A 25103-nucleotide genomic window follows, 5' to 3' on the forward strand; every position below is an offset into this window, starting at 1 on the left:
CCATTGTAGAGATAAGAGAAGGCTGTAAAATTCATACCAGGATTTAGATTTTGAAATACCCCTCCGCTGAAGAGCTAGATCAGGGGTGAGCAAACTACGGCCCAGGGGCCACATCCAGCCCTTCAGATGTTTTAATCCGGCCCTCAAGCTCCTGCTGGGGAGCAGAGTCCGGGGCTTGCCCCGCCCCATGCCGTGGCTCGGCACAGCTCCTGGAAGCAGCGGTATGTCATCATCGGGCTCAGTGGGTAGTGATCAATGGCTCCATGTCTAGTTGGCAGCCAGTATCAAGCGGAGTGCCCCAAGGGTTGGTCCTGGGGCCGGTTTTGTTCAATATCTTCATTAATGATCGGAGGATGGCGTGGGTTGCACCCTCAGCAAGTTTGCAGATGACACTAAATTGGGAGGAGTGGTAGATATGCTAGAGGGTAGGGATAGGATACAGAGGGACCTAGACAAATTAGAGGATCGGGCCAAAAGAAATCTGATGAGGTTCAACAAGGACAGTGCAGAGTCCTGCACTTAGGATGGAAGAATCCCATGCACGGCTACAGACTAGGGACCAAGTGGCTAGGCAGCAATTCTGTAGAAAAGGACCTAGGGGTTACAGTGGATGAGAAGCTGGATATGAGTCAACAGTGTGCCTTTGTTGCCAAGAAGGCTAACAGCATTTTGGGCTGTATAAGTAGGAGCATTGCCAGCAGATCGAGGGATGTGATCATTCCCCTCTATTCGGCATTGGTGAGGCCTCATCTGGAGTACTATGTCCAGTTTTGGGCCCCACACTACAAGAAGGATGTGGAAAAATTGGAGAGAGTCCAATGAAGGGCAACAAAAATGATTAGGGGGCTGGAGCACATGATTTATGAGGAGAGGCTGAGGGAACTGGGATTATTTAGTCTGCAAAAGAGAAGAATGAGGGGGGATTTGATAGCTGCTTTCAACTACCTGAGAGGGGGTTCCAAAGAGGATGGATCTAGACTGTTCTCATTAGTAGCAGATGACAGAACAAGGAGTAGTGGTCTCAAGTTGCAGTGGGGGAGGTTTAGGTTGGATATTAAGAGAAACTTTTTCACTAGGAGGTTGGTGAAGTACTGGAATGGGTTACCTAGGGAGGTGGTGGAATCTCCTTCCTTAGAAGTTTTTAAGGTCAGGCTTGACAAAGCCCTGGCTGGGATGATTTAGTTGGGGTTTGGTCCTGCTTTGAGCAGGGGGTTGGACTAGATGACCTCCTGAGGTCTCTTTCAACCCTGATATTCTATGATTCTATGTTCCACCTCTGGCTCCTATGTGTAGGGGCAGCCAGGGGCTCTGCACACTGCCCCTGCCCCAAGCGCCATCCCCGCAGCTCCAATTGGCCAGGAACCGCGGCCAGTGGGAGCAGCAGAGGCAGCACCTGCGGACGGGGCAGCGTGTGGAGCCCCCTGGCTGTCCCTACACGTAGGAGCCAGAGGAGGGACATGCTGCTGCTTTGGGGAGCTGCTTGAGGGAAGCACTGCCTGGAGCTTGCACCCGTGACCCCCTCCTGCACCCCAATCCCCTGCCATAGCCCTGATCCCCCGCCTGCCCTCTGAGCCCCTTGGTCCCAGCCCAGAGCACCCTCCTGCACCCCCAGCCCCACCCCAGAGCCCATACCCCCAGCTGCAACTCTCACCCCCACCCCCCGCACTCCAGCCCCCTGCCTTAGACCGAAGCCCCTTCCCACACCCTGAACTCCTAATTTCTGGCCCCACCCCAGAGTCCTCACCCCCTCCTGCACCCCACACCCCAATTTCATGAGCGATCATTGCCCGCCATACAATTTCCGTACCCAGATGTGGCCCTTGGGCCAAAAAGTTTGCCCACCCCTGTGCTAGATGAACCACTGTTTAGTTCTTTAAAGTGCCAAGTCAAGCATCTCAAGCCTTTACAGTTATAAGTAGTCTGTTACACTAATACTATATACATGTTCTTTACTTGTTTAGTAGTTTGAATTGATATGTTTTATAGTTCACTTAGTATGGAGGTACAAGCAATTCTGCAATATTGGAACATACCTCTAGCTCTTACCGTACTGTTCTTCTTTGAGTGCTTGCACATGTCCATTCCAGTATGGGGTTTTGCATGCCCCAAGCACAGACGCTGGAATTTTCTACTCTAGTGATATCTGTCAGGTCGGCTCCAGCACTGTCTGGTGCTGTGCATTCATAGCACTGGTATAAAGGGCTCTGCTGAACCCGTTCCCCTTCATTTCCTTCTTATCGCCCAGGACAGTGGCTGGAACTCCTTTCATTGCTTAGGCAATTCCTCCTAGTGGCTTTTTCTATTTCTTTAGTGTAAATAGTTACTGTAGTTTGATAGTTAGTAGTTAGTTCAAATAGTTGAATAGTTTTAATAGATTGTTTCGGACGCCTCCGCTCTTCGTTAGCAAGGTTGTTTGCCTTCCCAGAGCCAGGGCATGCCTCAGTCATTGGGCATCAAGCCTTGCACTTTCTGTGGCAAGTCAATGCCATTAAGTCACTTGCACTCGAGTTGTCTCAAGTGCTTGGGGAATCTCACAGGAAAGACTGCTGCCAGATTTGCAAGATCTTCAAACCCTGTACCAAGAAGGATCGGAGAGCAAGATTGAAGGTCCTTTTCATGGAGGCAGCCCTAAGTCCCACTTCAGAACTGTGTTTCTTGGACTCGGCACCAAGCACCTCAGCTTCTGTGCGGAGCCCTCCTCATAACGGTCATGATTCCTGGCACTGATCTTCATCTCCAGTGCCAAAGAAGAAACATAGAAAGCAGCAGCAGAAGAGTTAATCTCCAGTGCCAAAGACAAGTAGGCACGGGGACCATGATAGAGCCTGCATTGAGCCACTCTTCCTCCCTGGGACTGCAAGAGCAGCTGCCTTCAGCTTCGGTACCTCCTCAAGTTCCACTGATGCCAGCACAGAAGGCATCTTTTTCGGGCAGACAGCATACAGATCAGTTTGCAGTACTGTTGACTCTGGAGACATTTACAGTGGCCAGGGACCTACTTTCCCTACCAGTACCTGTGTCCCCGGAGATTCAAGACTCAGCACCGCTGGTACCGCTGAGTGGCAGAGAGCCATCTCCAGGACTTTGCCTGGCACCGCAACCGCCCTCAAGGTGAAAACCCACTTTGGTAGCATCTGCACAATCTTCTCCATGATGCCAAGAACCGGCACGGAGGGGAACGGCACTGCCTTGGTTTCCCCGTCACAGGTCGTCTTCTTCATCAGAGTCCAAAATGGGGTCTTATTCTTCCTGTCGTCATAGCTGCCTGCACTGTTCCACAGGCCATTCCTATACTACTGTGACCCCAAATACAGGGGAGCTGCTGAATGCTTGGTCACCAGGTGCATGGGGACCGGCTCCTATGCAGTTGCCATTTTGGAACCAATGGGGGTTTCTGCTGGCCCATGGCACCCTCTCAAGGTGACCATACTCTGTGGCCTTGGAAAGTAGCACCCCCAGTACCGTGTCAAGAGACCACTGACCCAGACTCTGGTACCGAACCCGGTACTGAGCCTCTGGAATAAGTCCTGCAGGTCTCTGCTGATACAGAGGAAGTGGCAGAAGCTCCTCAGCCAGTCATAGCCTGACTACAAGGACTACTGGGACTTGTTAAAGTGGGTGGCTTTGAACTTGGGTATACAGGCAGAGGTTGTCAAGGAGACAACTCATAGATTCCTAGATATTTTGTCAGCAGCGGTTCCCTCTAGGGTGGCTTTACCACTCAGTGAGACCATTATTGACCCAGCCAGGGCACTGTGGCAAACCCCTGCCTCCCTCTCTCCTACAGCGAAGCATACAGAGCAGGTGGGAAGTTGGGGTAGACAAAAATTGGATGGTGTATCCCACTTCTATTGTACTTACAACCCAATGATCTGAGGTAATGTGGGTCCAGGCATTGAGGAAGCGGGAATGTCAGTTGGAAAACAAGGGAGTAGCAGGATCAGGTGTTGAGGGGATTGTAAGGTCGACCTCATGCATCTTGTCAAAATGAGTGCTTTGAGCTCCCCGAGTGTCTGGGATCAGTCTGCATGGTTCTGTTGAAGAGGTTAGCAGATGAGGCTACACCTGAACCCCCGATCTTCCTCCTCTGTTGATCTTGCCTGGCTGGCTGGGCAAAGTAGCAGCCAATCTGTTGGGACCTCTAGTGTTTTCTGGATACTGCAGGGGTATACAAACCTGGAGATTTTAAAGTCGTCATAGAGTCTTTAAAAACATGGAGCCTAGCATCTGTTTTCTCTGAAAAGAGCAAGGACCCTTCAAAGGGGAGGACTTGGAAGATTGGTTGCACCTCATGAGGAAATCCCGAGGATTGCAACCACGAGCTACTGTGCATGGTTACCAGCTGTGGCCATTGGTCTGGCCATGGAATCAGCGGCATCCAGAGCTGCCTGTAGGGAGGCCCTTGCCACTGTTTTCCCTTTCTCAACTAAAGAAGAGAACTCATGTCTAGACTCCTGGAGGAGCAAGTCCTTACATTTTAGCATGGACTCCCACATACTAAAATCATAGCGGCCTAGCAAGGCTTGCTGGTTCGCTATGTGGAGCTGTAGTGTCGTCGCCCCCCCCCCCTCCCTCCACACCTGCCATGGAGTAGGCCTTTCTGCCGAAAAGGTCCAATTTCTTTGGATCTTTCGCCTTGGGCATGGATCCCACTTGACCTTGTTGATCTCTTTCATTGGTGGCCACCACAACCAGGGACCTTGGGGGCGGGTGCCAATCTTCCTGCTTGTATTCTACCCTAAATCACATACAAACAGAGAGGAACAGTGCCTACACTCTTTGGATGTTACATAGGCTCTAGCTTTCTATGTACAAAAGGCCAAACCATTCTGCAGATCAACTCAGCTGTTCATAGCGATAGCAGAGAGAATGAAGGGCTGTCATAAATATAAAGGGAAGGGTAAACCCCTTTGAAATCCCTCCTGGCCAGGGGAAAGCTCCTCTCACCTGTAAAGGGTTAAGAAGATAAAGGTAACCTCGCTGGCACCTGACCAAAATGAGCAATGAGGAGAGAAGATACTTTCAAAAGCTGGGAGGAGGGAGAGAAACAAAGGGTCTGTGTGTCCGTCTATATTCTGTCTTGGCCGGGGATAGTCCAGGAATGGAGTCTTAGAACTTTTAGTAAGTAATCTAGCTAGGTACGTGTTAGATTATGATTTCTTTAAATGGCTGAGAAAAGAACTGAGCTGAATAGAATAACTATTTCTGTCTGTGTATCTTTTTTGTAACTTCAGGTTTTGCCTAGAGGGGTTCTTTATGTTTTGAATCTAATTACCCTGTAAGGTATCTACCATCCTGATTTTACAGGGGGGATTTCTTTATTTCTATTTACTTCTATTTTTATTAAAAGTATTCTTGTAAGAAAACTGAATGCTTTTTCATTGTTCTCAGATCCAAGGGTTTGGGTCTGTGGTCACCTATGCAAATTGGTGAGGCTTTTTATCCAACATTTCCCAGGAAAGAGGGGGTGCAAGTGTTGGGAGGATTGTTCATTGTTCTTAAGATCCAAGGGTCTGGGTCTGTAGTCACCTAGGCAAATTGGTGAGGCTTTTTACCGAATCTTGTCCAGGAAGTGGGGTGCAAGGTTTTGGGAAGTATTTTGGGGGGAAAGACGCGTCCAAACAGCTCTTCCCCAGTAACCAGTATTAGTTTGGTGGTGGTAGCGGCCAATCCAAGGATAACGGGTGTAATATTTTGTACCTTGGGGAAGTTTTGACCTAAGCTGGTAAAGATAAGTTTAGGAGGTTTTTCATGCAGGTCCCCACATCTGTACCCTAGAGTTCAGAGTGGGGGAGGAACCTTGACGAGGGCCTTTCCATCTTCACCCGGAGAATTTCATCCTGGATTACTTCATACATTCAGGCGTGTTATGAACTTGCAGGTGTTCTTCCCCCAACTAACCTGGCTGCTCATTCCACAAGATTGCAGGCCTCCTTGGCTGCTTTCCTAGTGCAAGTCCCTATTCAGGACATCTGCAGAGCAGTGACCTGGTCCTCAGTGCACACATTCTCAGTGAACTATGCCAGGAATGGCCAAACAGCAGCTTGCAGCTTGTAACTCTTTTACAGTGAAAGTGTGGCTCATGTAGCTCCCCAGGTCTCCCCATTCTCCACCTACCAGATTGTGACGGGGGAGGAGGGGAACTCAGGGCTTCTGCCCTGCAGCAAGATGGTGGGGCAAGGGGCTTCTGTCCAGCAGGGATGGGGGTCTAGGGCAGGGGAGGGCAAACTACGGCCCGCAGGCTGGATCCAGCCAGTCAGGTTTTTCAGTCCGGCCCACGGGATTGCACCACGTCCCTGCGGCCCCTGGGGGAGGGAGGGGCAGAGGGCTCCATGCACTGCCTTCACCTGCAGGCACTGCCCCCCGCAGCACCCATTGGCTGGGAATGGGGAACCATGGCTAATGGGAGCTTCGGGGGTGGTATCCTCAGGCAAGGGCAGCGCACGGGAGTGGTACCCTCAGGCAAGTGGCAACCCACCCACCCTTAGGAGCCACTGCCGGACATGCTGGCCACTTCCGGGAGCGGCATGGGGCCAGGGCAGGCAGGGAGCCTGCCTTAGCTCTGCTGCGTGCTGTTGCCACCCTGGAGCCACTTGAGGTAAGTGGTGCTAGGCTGGAGCTCGCACCCCAACCCCCTGCTGCACCCCGCACCCCAATCCCCTGCCCTTAGCCCCCTGCCACACCACACACCCTTCCTGCACCTCAACCCCTTGCCCTGAGTCCCTTCCTGCACACTGCACCCCCTCCCACACCCCGTACTCCCTCCCGCACCCCAACCTCCTGCCGCAGCCCTACGTTCATGGCCCTGCATACAGTTTCCCCACCAGATGTGGCCCTTGGGCCAAAAAGTTTGCCATCTCCTGGTCTAGGGGATTCAGCCCCACAGAGGTGCCTGCTGGGTCTCCAGGGCTTCAGCCCCAGGGGAGGCGCCAGCTGAAGCCCCTACCCCCACCACCCTACCTCAGGGCAGAAGCCCCAAGCCCTGGAAGGTGCGCCCAGCTCTCGAACTTCTGAAGATTGTCATATGCGGCTTGGAGGGTCAGTACGTTTTGCTATCCCTGCACTATGCCATCACCCAGCAAGCTAGAGATTATGCCAATTTCAGCCACGCAGTCTTATAGCCAGCTGTATGAACTCCAAGCCCACCTCCTGTACAACTGCTTGTGAGTCACCTACATTGGAATGGACATGTGCAACCACTTGAAGAACAAAAAACAGTTACTAACCATTCTTTAACTGTTGTTCTTTGAGATGTGTTGCACATGTCCATGCCAAAACCCACCCTCTATCCCCTCTTCTTTGAGTCAGTCAGTAAGAAGAAACTGAAGGGGAGTGGGGTTGGCAGGGCCCTATGAGTGCAGCACCAGAGGGTGTCAGAGCTGACCTGATGGATACCACTAGGGCAGTGGTTCCCAAACTTGTTCCGCCGCTTGTGCAGGGAAAGCCCCTGGCGGGCCGGGCTGGTTTGTTTACCTGCCGCGTCTGCAGGTTTGGCCGATCGCGGCTCCCACTGGCCGCGGTTCGCTGCTCCAGGCCAAAGGGAGCTGCTGGAAGCGGCGTGGGTGGAGGGACGTCCTGGCTGCCGCTTCCAGCAGCTCCCATTGGCCTGGAGCAGCGAACTGTGGCCAGTGGGAGCCACAGTCGGCCGAACCTGCAGACGCGGCAGGTAAACAAACCGGCCCGGCCCGCCAGGGGCTTTCCCTGCACAAGCAACGGAACAAGTTTGGGAATCACTGCACTAGGGAAAAAATTCCAGCAAGTGTGCTTGGGGTGCGCATACACCTACGTTGGAATGGACGTGTGCGACACATCTTGAAGAACAACAGTTACAGAAAGGTTAGTAACTGTTTTTTCTTTGTTGAGTTTCCTGTAAATGCTTTATAAAATCTGATTTCTTTTTTTTTTAATTAGATCTCTGTTGATGGCTTCAGATATATTGCTAACAGCTGCAGTGGGATTAAGCACTTGGTAATCAATGATATGCCAACTCTTACAGACAAATGTATTCAAGTAAGAAATTGAAAACAACCTTGCATTTAGGGGAAATTTCTGCCATTGAATACATGTGTACCTTTCACATTGACTTCAAAGGGAGCTACGCACATGCAGTCTAATAGGAGAATTTTACCCTTTAAACACTTTTTACAAGAATATATATTTTTAAAAATCACCAAACAAATTAGATCAATTTTATTCCAGACCAGATTTACAAGTCCTTTTAACACTTGATTACTCTCAGAAACTTTCAACAGTTGTTCCATCTTTTCCCACCTGTGCATTGGCACAATCAAAGCATAATCTCCTATCTTATAAATAAGACCTGTTTGGCTTTATTTTGTATTAAATCAAAGTTTAGCTGGCCATTAGTATAGAATATCAAGCCAATATTGTGCTGCTGATTTTTTGCAGAGAACTTCCTGTTGACTTCAATGAAGAGTTCTGCATTAAAACTGAAGGTACAATAGGGCCACAGATATGGTAAAAAAAAATTCAAGCTTCTGCAAATCTAATTGTTATACTAGATGTATACTCTTGTGTTTCTGCCCCCCGCCCTCCCAGCATCCCTCGGGTCACTGATATTTTCCCCCTTATGTTTTAAATTATAATAAAAAAATACAAGATTTTAAGTTGAATATCTGTACCATTGGTTTCAGAGTAACAGCTGTGTTAGTCTGTATTCGCAAAAAGAAAAGGAGTACTTGTGGCACCTTAGAGACTAACCAATTTATTTGAGTATAAGCTTTCGTGAGCTACAGAAAACACAATGGTTGTTATTAGATCAGTGAACAAAATATTAGTTAGTTTTTGGCTATGTGACATACCACAAATGTGGATGTTCTGTTTAATCATCCTTTTTTTGTTTTCTTTTCAAAGGCTTTAGTTGAAAAATGCCAACAGATTATGTCTGTTGTTTTTCTGGACTCTCCACATCTTTCTGATGTAGCTTTTAAAGCCCTTGCTGAATGTAAACTTGTCAAGGTCAGAATTGAAGGTCAGTGACTTTACAGTATTTCAGTAGAATTATTAATTTATGCTTTTAGAGTCTGATCTGGCTCATTTGAAATCAGTAGGAGCATTTCAATTAATTTCAGTGGGGATTTGGATCAAGTCCTTAATGCATGGCTAATATGTGATTTATACCTTCATGTAATTCAACAGGGAATAATCGGATTACTGATTTAAGTTTCCAGTTGATGAGCAAATCCTGCCCACAAATTAAGCACATTTATATGGCTGATTGCCAGAAGATTACAGATGTCAGTCTTAAGACAATTTCTCCGTTGAAGTATATTCTTGTATTGAATTTAGCAGACTGTGTAAGGTAATAAATTACATCCAGTTTTCTGTGATCTATTTATTTTAGTTAAATCATTTATATTCCTCTTAAGGTGAATTGCTTTCAGATTTAAATGCTCTGACTGTGCTAATAAATATAGTATTAATTTATTTTTTAAAGTATTGCATATTTGGTACATTTTTGTTCCAAATATACCAAATATGTACCAAATAAAAATAGGGTTTTTTTCTGTAGCATGTTTTGAAAAATACATTGGATATAAATATTGATTAGTACCCATATCTAGCAGAGCACTTAAGCACGCATGTAACTCTAAGCACATGAGTAGTCCCAGGCATGTACTTAAGTACTCTGCTGGATTCAGGCCATAGTGAGGATAGTACGAAACAGAATAGAATGTACAGTGGGACAGGGAAATTAGAGATTAAGCTTGTTTTATTAGCTTCTTGAAGATGGAGATAATGTATTCGGACTAGGAAGTACTAGGACATTAACAAAATTACCTTCTTTTTCACAGTTATCAGCATAAAAGCAGCAAGTTGCGTTACTGCAGAAAAATAGATTTGATGTAAAATCTGTTTTCAAATTTAAATTTGTATTACGTTATTAGAAAAAAAGCCAAATAACAAATAGATTATGGACCAGATCCTGGCCCATGCTCCAGAACAGCACAAAAGAACCCTAAAACTGTCCCCATTCTAGGTTTTGTGGTGTAGTGGATGTGTCAGGAGGGATGAGTGCAAAAAATTATTTAAATCTTGGCAGTGGCCCATTAAATAGTGCCATGCAATTGGATTGCTACTTATCTTGAGATTTCTAGGGTCATCCTAATTTTAAGGGGCTACATTCACAAGCAAAAGGATGGCAACGCTCTCATGGTATTGTCCATCATCCCGTCCAGAATACAGTAAAGTTTCTCCCAAGGCTGTTGTTAATCTTCCTGATCCTGTCCATCTGCTCTCGCTGACACCCAGGATGTGTAAGCTGGAGCATCTCATCTCTGCTGTGACCTGAGCTAGCTTCCCTGTTTCGTACATTGTCCATATGTTCCAAAAAATGAGTTTGGTTTTTGTCTTAGTGTTGAGCACGTCAGCCTTCATGCCACTGGCTTCCTTTTGGCTTTCACCACTGGCAATCATATAGGTCATTGACTCCTGAAGGCCATCACACACAGGAATGGTCGATTTCTCCGCTGCTGTTTTCGTAACATATTTTGTTTTTTACGGGATAGGGTTGTTAGCCCTGTGCCTAATCCCCAACCTGGAGGACCAGAGTGTCTGTTTTGTCTGGCCCCTCCCCCACAGACCAGTCCAGCATGGTTGAACCTGCCAGGAGCAAAAAGCCCCCGCCAACACAGACTCTGGGGATTGTTAGAGCATGCAAGCTGTCCTGCCACGACAAGGCACGGACACCAGAGGACAAGATCAACCACAATAAGACAGATATCATTACCTTTAATATTGCCTCATCACCAGTACAGATAGAGGATCATGTTTTCACCAATGTAGAAATGTTCACATACTTGGGCAGCACCATCAGCCAGGATGGTGGAATAAGCCAGGACATCCGGAACAGAATTAGTAAAACCAGGAACACCTTTAGGAGGTTAAATACAGTCTGGAAATCATCAAAATACAACACCAAAACCAAACTCAAGATCTATCAGAGTTGCGTACTTTCAACACTACTTTATAGTGCAGAATGCTGGGGAATGAGAAAGTATGACATGTCCAAACTGTCTTCATTTCAGAAAAATCCTCTGTATCTTTTGGCCCAGAACAATCTCAAACCAAGATCTATCGACACAGGGCAGCCAAGAGGATCTGAGCACCATCATTGCCAGGAGGCGTTGGAGATGGATTGGCCTTGTGTTTCAGATGGAAACTGATTCCATCACCAGAATATCAATAAGATGGACATCTGAAGGCAAGCGAAAACAAAGCCACCTGAAAACAACATGGCAAAGAACTGTGGAAGCTGAGCTGAAAAACCTGGGGCACTGCTGGGGAACCATTGAAAGACTTGCCAGAAACAGACAGGAGTGGAAGAGCTTCATCACGGCCCTAAACAATGGGAACATGATGATGATGGTGATGATGATTCACAAGCAATTAAATCACTTTTGGGCTTGTTGATGCTGCATCACAATGTGATAACAATGCATGTAAATATAATTTATGTTGTGTTGAGATGTGCTACTGTAGTGGCATGACATTATGACAGTGGAGACAGCTGCCTGAATTTTCTGCTTTAACATTTACGCCATGTCTACACTAGAAGGATTTACCAGTAACATTTTTACCTACATAGGGCTGTTGACATTGTAACGTTGCTGCGCTGTGTGCACACTTTGCTGGTGCTTCCTGTCTACACTGTGAGAAGTTGTATTGGCAAGACACACATTGCTGTGGGTAGGTTTCCCAGTGTGCACTGCATGATCTGGCACATTGCCTTGTGGGACATTTAGAAAGTGCATTGTGGGATGTCAGCATTCCTGTCAAGAAAGCGTATGGGAACTTAGATTCAAGTTCCCACAATTTGCTCTACTCCAGTCTCCATCCCATGATCTTATATTTTTGTGCTGTATTTTTTAAAATTCCCACAATTATTTGCACCAGTTTTCGATCTCTCTGCCATCTCACTGGCAGAAGCATAAATGGTGAACAGAATGCTGGAGTTCTTGTGTCTGTTGTAGGAATAGGGCAGCTGGGCCTGATTCTTCTGTATTTGCAGAACCCCAGAGCTACTACAGTGGCCAGGCATGCAGCAGTGAAAATGAGAAATTTGAGCAGGAGTGGATGCTGCAGACAGGGAACAAAAATCGCCAGGTACTGCAGACATTCACCAGTTGCACATGGTGGAGTAGTGCTTCTGGGCCCGTGAAATGAGCACTGAATTGTGGGATCACATCATGATGCAAATCTGGGGTACCAGTGTAAGTGTGTAATGCAGAAGGCCACATTTTTGGAATTGTGTGCAGATCTTATCCCAGTCCTCCTGCACAGAGACACCAAAATGAGAGCTGCTTTGACAGTGGGGAAACAGGTGGCAATCATGCTGTGGAAGCTAGCAATACTGGATTGCTATCCATTTATAGACAATCAATTCCATGTTGGGAAGTCCGCAGTAGGGGCTGTTGTCATCCAGGTGTGGAATACCATTAAAAATGTCCTGCTACGCAGGATTGTGACTCTGCACAATGTGCAGGAAATAATAGATGGATTGAGTGCTGTGGGCTTCCCAGGCTGCACTATGAGAGACATATCCTGATTCTGTCTTGCTTCTGAATATATAAACAGAAAGGAATACTTTTCCAGGTTATGCAAACACTGGTGGATCCCTGGGGATGCTTCACTGACATTAACATTGGGCTGTCTGGCAAGGTGCATGATACTTGCATTTTCAGGAACCACAACTTTGATGACAAGCTGCATTCACAGAGATTTTTCCTGGACCAGCACCTTCACAGTGGCGAGACTGCAATCCCAACTGTGATTCTTGGGGGTCCCAATCTACCCTTTGCTTCCCTGGCTTATGAAGCCACATGTTGGGCTCATGGACAACAGTAAGAAAAGATATAACTATCCTCTGAGCTGGGTGCAAGATGATTGTTGAATGTGCATCTGGTAGATGGAAAGGATGGTGGAATTGTCTCATAACTACACTGGATCTCAGTGAGCCAAATATTCCTATTATTGCTGCAATGTGTGACACATCATATTTGTGAGGCAAATGGAGAAACATTACAAACAAGATGGAGGAGGGGAACTGGAAAATCTGTCTGATTTTGAACATCCAAACCCAGGGGCAATTACAAGAGCACACCAAAGTGCTGGAAAGTTGAAGGAGGCTTTAAGAGCACATTTTAGATGGTGTTCTGTAGTAAGCCAGTATTTTGCTTTGTGTTTATTTGTATCACTTTGTAATTCAATTGTAGTTTGCTTGTATCTGAATAATTAGAAATGAATTGTTAATATACTGTTTGAATCTGGAGAGAGGATATTGGTTTGCGGGTCACATGGATGTCTTATAAGACAAAATAAATCGTGATTTTCACAAACCAAACTTTACTGAACAGTTATAAACAATAACACTTCAACAAAACCCCATTTAAAACCATTTAAAAAAAAGGTGCTGAGTTTTCCTGTATGAATCACCTATCAGAGTAGGTTCACTCACTGGGGTTGAGTGGAAGGGATAGTGTGACACACTATGCTGGGAGACTGGGGGGGGGGGGTCCTATGGGCCAGGTCCTGGAACCCTACAATTGTCCAAGCATTGCAATGGCTGCTGGAGTGAAAGTTTTTGGGAGCTTTTTATCTGAATATGCTGTTCCAGGAGCTGCATGATGTCTTGGTGGACTTCACTATGCACCTCCTAGTCCTTCTGCCTCTCCTCCAGCAAGTGATTTCTCTAAACTCCCTTGTTTTGTGGATCTTGAACCTGGAGGTCCTGAAGAGATCTGAGAACATGTCCTCCAGTGACTGTTTCTTTTTCCTTTTGATCAAAGTTAGTCTTTTCAACAGGTGTGTGTGTGGGTGCCTCTCAAGGATACCTTAGGTAAGGTCACTGATAAACAACAAGACAGACAGACATTGTTAGAATTAAAGGCTTGGCCTCCAGAAAAAGATAAATGAGAAAATTCCCTCAAAAGTTCCCCTAAAAATTCATAAAAATATGAATAGGGTCAGACTTTCCAGGCTGCTTGTATTAGAACAATTCAGCAGCTCCCAGTATGATTAATATAATGTGGGCACTTTTCAGAGCCTATAGCAGTGAGAGGGTGATGGTCTTGGTAATAAATATAGAGATAGTGCAGTAAATATTGCAACATTTATTACAGGCAATGGTGATTCTCGCTGAAAATATCACTCATGAAGTAGTCAAAGGCCAAGAGAAGGCAACTGCTCAAGGCAACACAAAGCCATTGGGTCCTTATGCTGCTAGCCTCTTCGCAGTGATGGTGCTGCCAGAATTCATTGAAGAGTGGCATGGGAAAGTTTCCTATACCAGGGAACAACAAAAGCAACCCTTCCAAGAAATCTCAAGGCAAAACTTAAAAAATAACTCCTTTAAAACTTTATCAAGGTTGTGCCAGATGATAACAGGGAGATCTGTGACAAGATCAACACAACACTCCAAAAGAGGAGGAGAGTGGTTACTGCTCCTTAGCCGTGCAGGTCAATTAAAGGCCAAGATCCACAGAGCCAAAAACAAACTCTTTCTACCTCCGGATCCAATTACAGCATGCAAATAATTTGTTTTGGGCTTAGACTCTTGGATTGGAAAACCAAAGCTCTGCATGTTTTGATGTTTAAAATACGTGTTTACTGTATACTGTTAGCCATAGAAAATCAGGTAGTCTGAATGAGCAGTTCCTGGATTGCTTGCAAGAATTATTTGAAATTTTCTATGTGTTTTTATTTGAATGCTCAGATTTCAGGATCAGTGTTTTTCTTTTTCTGCTTGCAATGCTTTTATTGACATTGCTCTCTTTTTGCATATGACTGCCAGTGCATGTTGTTAAAATAAACCAACATTTTTGAAATGCAATTCCTTTGGTTCCTCCCCATGCACTTTTGGATGTTATTTTGAGTGTGCGTAGGAAGGATTTTTGCGAGATGTGAGCAATTTATTTTTTAAGCCATGAAACAAGTAGTAGCAGTGAATTTTTCCTCCAGGCTCATCTGGGTTAGATTTGGTTTACACTCCTGGCTCTCCACATTGTCTGCATTCTTCACATGCACCCTCCTCAACAAGCTCTCCATCGCTGGTCACTGTTGGGGTTCTTTCCTTCAGGTCTTGTGAGGTGTCCATGGTAATTTCTGGGGTGATGGAGGTGGTGTCCCCATCAAGTATGGCATCCGGCTCTGCATAGAAGTGATAGATGTAGGGGCTAGCCCTAGATTTTTTAGTGGTCTCCCTTTACTCTCGGTGCAACAGATGCATTTCCGTCCCCTCCACCATGGGTGGCACATGAACCATTGACTGGGGGAGGCTAGCTCCCAGCCCCGCCCCTTCCACCTGAGGCCACACCCCTTCCGTATTCCCCCTCTGCCAGAGACCCCCCCATCCGCAACCACCGATCCCTGCCCCAGGCTAGCTCCCCAAGCCCTAGAGCGCTGGCAGCGCAGCCTTAGCCCCCCACAATTCTGGAGCACCAGAAGGGCAGGCGGTGCATGGCCACACACCCTGCCCCCAGCCCTGAAATGCTGGGAGGGCAGGCGGTGCACAGCCACAGCCTCTCCCACAGTCCCAGAGCACCGGGATGGCAGGCAGCACATGGCTGCAGCCCAAGCTGGGGCCACTGCCCAGGGGGACTGGAGCTTCTGCACTGTTCCTTCTCTTCAAAAGCTGAGGAAATCCAGGACTTCTTTCCTGAACCAGGCAGCAGCTTGAAGTTTAGCTGGAGTTTTGTGGAGAACCATAACTATGTGGTCACAAAGGTGTGCTTGCCAATGGGGGCGAACCGGAAGGGAGGCACTTCAAAAATATGCTTGGGTCTTCCAAAGGGAGGAGGGGAAGAGGGTCAGCTTTCCAGTCTGTTTGATGCCTGGGCAGCAAAGTTTAGAGCGGTCATTGTTGCTGGAATAGTGGCACTGTGGGACTGTTGCTGGAGGACTATTTTGCTGGTATAGGTAATGCAGTATCCACTCATACATTCTACCATTGCACCTGTGCCATTAGAGGGCTTCTTTTTCATAAGCCAAACTGTCAAATTCTTCCCCTGGCTACTTATTCAAATTCGGCTAAAATAAATGATGTTGGGCAACTACCAGTTTCAGTCACTGTTCATCTGTAATGCCAGTCATCAGATGCAAATTATATATTGAATCATGTGGATTATGAAAGTGTGTGTGTGTGTGAATATGTTTTTGTATTTATATTTTAGAATCAGTGATGCAGGTTTACGTCCATTTTTAGAAGGATCTTCAGGGACAAAGCTAAGAGAACTGAACTTCACTAACTGTATCCATGTCACTGATGCCTCTCTCATGAAAATAGCCCAAAGGTACTGTATTATTGTGACACCAGTATTAATCTGGTGGTAATTAGCAATTATTCTCTTAAAATATTATTTTTTAGAAAATTTAATTTGGCAAGTTATAGGGCTCAACACAAGGGTAACTGGGTGAAATTCTGTAGCTTGTGTTTTTACAGGGGTCAGACTAATCTATTGGTACCTTCTGGCCTTCAAAATCTATGAAAATGATCGCTATGACTGAGAGTTCATCTCTACTCATTCAAAAAACTGGAAAGTGAAGTTCAGCAAAGTATAACTGGTTAAAAGCTTGTTGCCAGGTGGCAGAGCTGTCTTTAATTTTTCTTAACTCAATAAATATGCATAACCATGGTTGCACAAACTAATGAGAGCTGCATGGCAAACCCCCTCCACATCAAGTTATAAATCTAACCTTCAATAGGAACACCGGGAAGGGGACTGGAGGAGTGCCTGCTGTATATCTACCAAAAAGTCATCTTGCAGTTGCAGGACAAGATGGCATAATGCAGGCCACTGTTAGTTACTCCTCTGAGCAGGAGCAACTTTCATGATTTGACAGTGTTTGCTGCTAACAGTAGCATGCATGTTAGCAGACTGGGGGATGCCTGTGTCTTTTAGCTGGCAGACAAGACTCCTTTGAGGCCATGGAGTGTGGGCTAGGGCACTAGCTGGGTGTACCCCTACTGCTCTTTTGAGCACTAGAAGGGTTCCTATCTGCTGACTGTATATGAGGAAGAAGCTCTTAATACTTTTCTCTCTTGTAATGCACCTACCAAGCAAAGAGGGGGTCTAGCACAACATAGTTTATTCAAAAAGAGAATTATTGGATTATTCTTATTTAATGTGTTTAAAATGTACAGAATTATTTTTCAAAAAAAAACAACATGCATGAAATAGTAGATTTCATCCATAGTGCAGAATCAGGATGAGCTAGGCCCAAAAGAACTGACATGTAGTTTTGATGTTCAAATATAAGGAAAACTTGGCTACAGTGTTATTTAAGAATATATGTTTTGAAACAGATATTGTCGGTAGTTTAACCTTTGCATTGGATCAATGTTTTTATTAAAAACCTACACTAAGAATAGTAAATATTCTGTAGAGTTTGGATATTTTGAGGCTATTATTACATAATCTTATGTCTTGATTACATGATCTTATTGCCACTGGCTGGAGTAGCTCATAACCTTGAATGCCTACCTCAGGTGCCCCAAATTGGCAGTGTGTTCTATAATTAGATTTCATCTTCAAACATACTCTCTGTGTAAATGTTTAGAATTGTGAGTAGCCCCATTGGACAAAATAGCTACTTACAGTACTGAACACTATTCCTGGCAGTAAGTGTTTCAGAATTAGGTTCTATTTCTTATTTGGACGTGTAAGCAAGTGTAAGTAGATAAATTGCAGTCCAAGTTTCTGATTTTGGGTAGTGTTTGATTGCTGTTTGTTCTTCATATTTTGGTTGTAGTATTTGTTGGTTTCTAATTTTTGTAGCTCATAATACATACTTGTATTTTTCAGCAAGTCATGTCCCCAAATCTTACTGAAACTGAATGGGAGCTGGGTGCCTGATTTCTTAGGCTACCTTGAAAATCCCAGCAAAGGTATTACAAAAAATGTACATAACATAAAACATTTCCATAAAGAAGTGGAAAGCTCACATTTCTGTGTTTTAATTTAGGTGCCAAAATCTGACCTACCTGAATATTCGTTACTGTGAAAGTGTGACTGATGCTGGGATTGAGGCACTGGGAAACATGACCTCATTGATGTCTATTGATATTTCTGGAACCACTGTCTCAGATATGGTAAAAACCCCATAAAAGAAAATCAATACGTTTCTTACCTAGATATTTTTCCTTTGTAACCCACACCCCCGTTTAAAAAAATCACACAAATATTAAGTAGTGAAGTTACCATATCTTTAAAATATTCCATAAAGCTTTGCAGACTATTTTGTACTGATGAATTTGATACATTTCAAAAACAGTTTCATAACCGCAGTAGTGTTTTAGCTTAAGAAAGGGCAGTGTAGTAATTGGGCTTTGTGAAGGGATCTCTGTGGGGGTTTGGAATTCAACCCCCTGACTTGCAGGCAAGCCAAGGAGTTGTAATTCAGACCCTTGACATTCATTGTTCCATGCCATGCCTCTCTGCAGCTGCCATGCAGGATTTCTGGGACATTGGAAATTTCCACATAATTGTGAACTCAGTGGCCCTGCCCCCAAACTGCCTTATTAAGGGGCTGTGCAGTGACCTTCTTCCTTCAGCACCCAACCCTCTTTGATTCAGACCCTGGAGCATCCAGGGGAAGGCCAGGAGCTGGATGAGAGATATACACATTGCCCAGGGTCCGGAGGGAATTCTGCTGTAAAGGTAATACAGACCAGGGTTGAATTTCTCATTCTGTAGCCCTTTTCCAGGGAGAATTAAGCTGGCTGCAAATCAAAATTTTCATCCTGTGGAAAATTCTAATATTGTAAAAATTCTTTTCATCCTGAATCAAGACAAAAAGTTGAAATGTTGAAATGTTTTATGGAAAGGAAAGTTGCCAAAAAAATTTCAATTTGGAACATTTCATTTTGACATTGCATATTGAAATGAAAAGTTTTGATATTCCCAAATCAAAATATTTAATTTTTGATTGTTGAACTGATTTAAACTGTTATGTCTTAAGTTGCCAGGCTTCCCAGGCATAGTGTGTTCCCCAAGACACACATGATCAGATGGCTCCTATGCTGCACTAATGGTTGTTCAACCAGTGGAGGAAACTGTGGTGCATCATGGGAGATGTAGTCCAGTCAGGGAACCCAGCCCATGAAGGAGAATGGAGACATGAGACACTCAAACTACATACAACTCCCATGAGGCTTGGCTGCAGCTCAAACTCACACAGATTTATGTTGAACTGATCCAAAACAAAAATGTTTCAGTACGGTTTGACAAATGGAAATGTTTTGACTCAGGTTGATTAAGCTTGAGGGAAAATTAAAAAATTAGACAGAATCAAAATTTGCCAAAGGAAATGTTGAATGTGTGAACACTGCATTTTCCATTGAAAACACATTTATGTACAAAAATTTGTAACAGCTATAATAGAGAGGCCCCCTTACATTGTGCTCCAAGGTATAGCTGCTAATGAAAGAAGCTCTGGCAAGGTAGCTTCAAAGATGTCAAGTTGCCAGGAGCAGGAAACAACCGTAGAGGGCCTTGGAGCCAAGTTAGATACGTGGGTCTTCGACACAAATGTTCATGGCTCTTGGCAGATCCTCCAAGATCCACAGTGCTAGGAGCCAGGTCATTTGCTTCTTCAATAGGAGTCCAAACCCTGCTCTCCTGAAAGAGAAGTCTGGAAGAAACTGCGAGAGAAACCTCTGCAGCAATTTCTTTCCCCTGGACTCCTTACTGTGTGTTTTAGTATAGGAGATATGCCCTTCAGTGTTGACTCAGACCCTGCTTATGCAAACCTGTGAGCAAGAAAATCAGTGTTTGGCTCTAAAGCAGTATTTGTTCAAAAGCAATTAAAAACTCCTTATCCTTGATGGAGGCCTAGAAAAGAAAAGAGTAACCCAGATAACACAAATGGGGGAGAAACAAGGGATTTTAATTTAATTTAAAATATAATTTAATCACTGTTGGTATTTTTTTAGTATATTTTATGTGAGATTTGGAATTCTTGGAACTGTAAACTGTAAAGTTTTATAATAGAACATAAGAACGACCATACAGGGTCAGACCAAAGGTCCATCAAGCCTAGTATCCTGTCCTCTGACAGTGGCCAAGAATGTAAGTATAAGAATTTTCTTTAGATTTTCTCCTGTTTTTTGACCACAGTTAGCCAATTAAGATACTGTATGTTGCTTCTTATTCTCATTTACGTGCAGCAGAGCCCCATGCTGCAGGCAATCATCCAAACTCTGTTGCTGACACAACAGCATTCAGACATGTGTTTTTTTCAGACATTCAGTTTTCCCTCCTCCCACAAGACAGATAAGTTATCCCTGAAATTTACCATTCATCATTGTAGTATACAGTGTTATTGTAGCTGCATTGGTCTCAGAATATTAGAGAGACAAGGTGGGCGATGTAATAACTTTTATTAGACCAACTTCTGTTGATGAGACACAAGCTTTTCAGCTTACACAGACCTTCTTTAGGTCTGGAAAATGTAATCAGGCCTTGTCTACATTGCCACTTTACAGCACTGAAACTTTCTCACTCAGGGGTGTGAAAAAACACCCCCCTGAGTGATGCAAGTTTCAGTGCTGTAAAGTGGCAGTGTAGCCATGCTCCCAGCGCTGGTAGCTACTCCCCCTGTGGGGGTGGGTGTTTTTACAGTGCTGAGAGAGCTCTCTCTCAGCGCTGGTGCCGCAGCTACACAGCCACGTTAAAGCGCTACTCGTCAGAGTTCAAACTTGAAAGTTTGTCTCTCTCACCAACAAAAATCGGGCTAATAAAATATATTATCTCACCCATCTTGTCATTCATCATTGTAGTAATTTCTGAACTAACTGCTAACAGTGGCCATTACACTGTCATTCTCTGTGCTATATACTGTACCTACAGTATACATCATATCCTTACATCTTGAGACATGATATGAAAAGTCATCTAACCATCTATTATTTAATTTGTATGTGCTTTGAGTTTTTGATGAAAGAGGGATTAATATAAACTTATTTTATGCACTTTTTATAATAATTTAAATGAAGTTCAAAGAAGATAGATATTTACACTTGTAATTTAGACTTTGTAAGTACTGTGCAGAAGTTAGTTTTGAATACCGTAGTTAAGGTCATCAGGTTTCAAGCCCAGTGGATCCAACACCATTAAATGGTGCTAACAAGTAGAAACCATGAAGGCCAAATTCTTTTCTGCACTCTGCACAGCGGATCTCTATTGCATATTTTTCAAGTATTCTGTCAGAGGGAGTTCAGTAGGTTTGAAACATGCCGAATATGCAACATGCTTTTGCACTGCAGAAGAGAATTTTGTTTTAAATTTGGGGCCTGAGCCATTAGCTGTCCTAATGATGGAGGTTAAAATTGCTCCACTGCATACATACATAATACATTTTATATAGTTGTTAAAAATCATATGCAATCTCTCAAAATGTTTTGATTGGATTACTGGGCTGAGATTTCATAAATAGGAGCCTAAATTCAAACACCAACTGCCATATTTAGGGATTTGCCTGGTTTTCAAAACTGGCAACACCCAACAGCTTCCATTGCCTAAATATAGATATAGAAGCATAATTTTAAGAGAAAAAAATTGCCATTCTGGATAAAGAGGACACTTGACCTGTTGCTTGTATGGATAAATTTGTTGACCCTTGGAATTAGATTTTATATAGAAGAATATTTCAGGATCCCCATTGGACCAACTGTAATGAATATTGTAGTGCTCATAGCAAATTCATTTCCACTCTGTCCCATGCCTGTGACAGTTTTAGAATCATTGCCTTGTAGTGCTTGAAGGGGCTAAGCTTCTTTCTAAGCTTTTCTTTCCAGATGTTAGGCCAGTTAGTCAAAACAAAAGAAGAGTGCCAATGGAAATATAACAAAAAATAATCATTGCAAATATTCAAGCAGCAGTATTATTCTTAGCAAAAGTATGTGTATTCTATGCAGGGAAACAATACTTAATTTGTTACAAAACTCAGCAAGTAAACTCATGAATAGGGCCCTGATTCCACACATGCTTACAGTTTCACCCTTGCTTAAGTATCTTGCTGAATCAGGGCCCAAGATTCGTGATGAACAAAACCCAAGCCTGTTCCCATTAAGAGGACATGGGATTTATGAATACAAGAAGCTGATATGATACCTTTGCTTGCTTTGTTACATTTCATAATGATATTGTGGCACCATTCCTATGGAACTTATCTTAATTTGCTCAGTAGGTTTCAGACTGTTGCTCTCACTCACCTGAGGCCCAACTGTATTACTCTTGGTCACAGTATGGAGCACTTACAAGAGTAGTCCAGTTGGGACCACCTGCATGAGTAAGTATTCACTAACATGAATAAGGACGGTGCAGTTGGGTCCATTGAAATCAATAGGATTACTTTTGAAGTTCTAGTTAGCCTGAGACAGAATGACAGAACCTAGCTCCAGATAATTTTGTGATTAAAAACTTAACTGAAATAATTGAGATTTCCTGATGGTTTACTACAGTTTTGATTCTATAAAGCAGATAGGAGAAATTTCTATTCCCTGTACCTATTGTGTTTTTGTGAGCCTGATCCTATAAGCCCTTGCTTTCTCATGGGGCCTAATCCAATACTCAGTTAAGTCAATAGGAGTCTTTCCATTGACTTCAGTGGACATTGGATCAGGCCCATAGTGTTTACTCTTTCCCATAGAGCCACCGACTGCAGTGGAACCTAGCGCAGGAATAAAAGTTTGCAGGATCAGGCACCAAACTGGGAACATCAAAAAATATTGTTAATGTCAAAGGAAAATTTGAGTGTATTCACTTATTTTCATTTAATAGAAGACCATCAAGTTTACTAATGTTTAATACACTTTCCATTCAGTTACAGTGTATGTTACTTTTGGGAAATTGTTTTTTCCCCCTTTTACAAGACTTAAAACGTACTATGATAGTAGCAAGGAAGTACCTGATACTCACATTTTCAAGCAATTTCCTGTCTGCAGTATTTCCAAAGTACATCTGCTGTACTTTAAAAATGTAAATCCCTTCATTTCTGTTACTCCTGCCTTCCATCCATGGGAGATGGGATCCAGTATTATGTCTATGCTACCTTTTTATTGCCTTGATACACAGGTCATAACTACACTTAATGGAAACATAAGCTATAACCTAACATTCTTGTGTCTAATGTTTTCATTAAAAAGGATATAACGATTTTTGATCTGTCTAGGAACAAGCAAGTTTCAGACATATCTCAGCCCAAAGACATATACTGTACAATCTTCTGAAAATAATGGGATATGAGCAAGGACATAGCCTATATTCTAATACCTCTCCGAGGGGAATCTTTCTCTTTTCAATTTTACATTCCAGAATAAATTTCCTTATTTATTAATAATCAAAATGATTTTGATAAATAACATGTATTAAAAAGTCACAAAATGTTTTTGTAACAAAGATGTTGTTGTTCTTCCCCTCATACTCCAAAATGGTTGCTCATAATTTCTCCAAAAAATTTCTCCAGCAGTTTCTGGCTGCAAGCAAGTCTGAGAAATTTCAGCCTAAAGATTAAAGTTTTGGAATGTTCTTCTTTGAGTGTTTGCAGACATGTATTCCACTCAGGTGTGTGTGGGCTGAAGCTGGAGAACATTGCTGAGTAGTACCCATCAGGGTGGCACTTGTGCCCTCTGGCTCTCATAGCCCTTCCCCTGGCTATATAAGGGCCATGCTGGTCCGTATAAGTGCGGTGCTGCCCTGACTCCCCTGCATTCCTTAGAAGTTTTTAAGGTCAGGCTTGACAAAGCCCTGGCTGGGATGATTTAATTGGGGATTGGTCCTGCTTTGAGCAGAGGGTTGAACTAGATGACCTCCTGAGGTCCCTTCCAACGCTGATATTCTATGATTCTATGATTCATTCCTTCTCACTGCTTGCAGCTTGGGTCCGAACTTCCTGTACAGATTTTACCTCACGGTTTCTGATGACAACAGTGAGACTGTCTGTAAAGTTAGTAAGTAGTACCTTTGTAGTTAGTACTTAGTTTAGAAATTAGTTCTCTTTATAGTGTAACATGGATATGCCCTCACTAGGGTTTAAGTACAGTCCTTTTTGTGGGGTGGGTATCCCCAATAATGACCTCCACACGTGGTGTTTGTTATGTCTAAGAGAGGGGCACATTAAAGAAAAGTGCTCCATTTTCTGCTCCTTTAAGAAAAGGACTCAGGGGCTTACATTTAATACAGCACCTCATGGAACGGCCATGAGGCTGGATTGAGCCCTGGGGCTCTCTGCAGATTGCCAGGTCCATCAGTCTTTGGAGCTGATGCTGACCCCAGATAGGCTGCCAGATTCAGACTGTTCCCTTCCTCTGGTTCCCCAAGGAAGAGGATTCATAAAACTAATTGGAGCCATTCCAGAGCTCAGAGAGACTCTCCCTTCTCTTCTAGGAGGAAGGTGGAACACCACCATGTTTCTCTCAATGCCTTAGATAGAGCCAGGTTGTCTATCCACTTTCCGTTAGGTGACCATATTTCCCTAAACCTAAAACAGGACACATGGGGCTGGCCCAAGCTTCCTCTGAATGTTTGCCACGCTCCCAACTGAGCCAAGTAGCAGAGATAGGGCAGGGAGGAAAAGGAATGGGTATGGGCTGCGATCTGGACAGCAAAGCAAGGTGTGAGGGTGCAAGTGTGTGTGAGTACTTTTGGCTCAGAACCAGAGGTGAAACTATTGGACTATGCCCAAACACGACAAATGCCCAGGTTTGCCAAAACAGTCAGGATGTTCGGAAAGGGCTTAAAAAGGAGACTAACTTTCCAGTACCAAGGCAAGATCAGATTGGCACTATACCGTCGACTCCAGCACCATCCGCTGAAGAGCCACTGAATTCAGTACTGACGTTGCTTTTTATACTGACAGTCTTGAACCCACTGGCTTACCAGAAAGCATCTGATTTACTCTCCCTTTTGGTCCTGGACTCTCCTCTGTTTCAGTTACTTCATTGAGATGTGCCAGAAAGGTGAACCCAGTCCCGTTATTCAGACTGAAACATCCTTTTTTTAGTGCCAATACCATTTTCATTGCCCAAGCCTTTGCTAACCTGGGATCAATTCCTGATCCTGCACCAACCTCTTCCTCAGTACCAG

General features: G+C 44.2%; 2 protein-coding genes across 14 annotated transcripts in view; one reads left to right on the forward strand and one right to left on the reverse strand.

Annotated features, from left to right (window-relative positions):
* The window catches only part of FBXL13 (F-box and leucine rich repeat protein 13), a 178815-nt gene that overhangs the window by 112383 nt on the left and 41329 nt on the right, over positions 1–25103 (forward strand). For 7 of the 13 annotated variants that reach the window (XR_012156835.1, XM_073328536.1, XM_073328544.1 and 4 more), the window contains 5 exons: positions 7912–8010; positions 8875–8992; positions 9160–9322; positions 16191–16310; positions 17983–18109. Coding sequence is in view for 11 of the 13 variants with exons in the window: in XM_073328536.1 (XP_073184637.1) it covers positions 7912–8010; positions 8875–8992; positions 9160–9322; positions 16191–16310; positions 17983–18109 (627 nt within the window). In the remaining 2 variants the exon portion in view is untranslated. Of the gene's footprint in view, positions 1–7911; positions 8011–8874; positions 8993–9159; positions 9323–11048; positions 12609–16190; positions 16311–17982; positions 18110–25103 lie in introns of those variants that run through there. The other 6 variants (XR_012156836.1, XM_073328539.1, XM_073328546.1 and 3 more) reach the window with 6 other exon arrangements.
* Positions 1–25103, reverse strand: part of LRRC17 (leucine rich repeat containing 17) — a 60211-nt gene that overhangs the window by 33944 nt on the left and 1164 nt on the right. The window lies entirely within an intron of this gene.

Source organism: Lepidochelys kempii, chromosome 1 (assembly GCF_965140265.1).
Source record: "Lepidochelys kempii isolate rLepKem1 chromosome 1, rLepKem1.hap2, whole genome shotgun sequence".
NCBI lineage: Eukaryota > Metazoa > Chordata > Testudines > Cheloniidae > Lepidochelys > Lepidochelys kempii.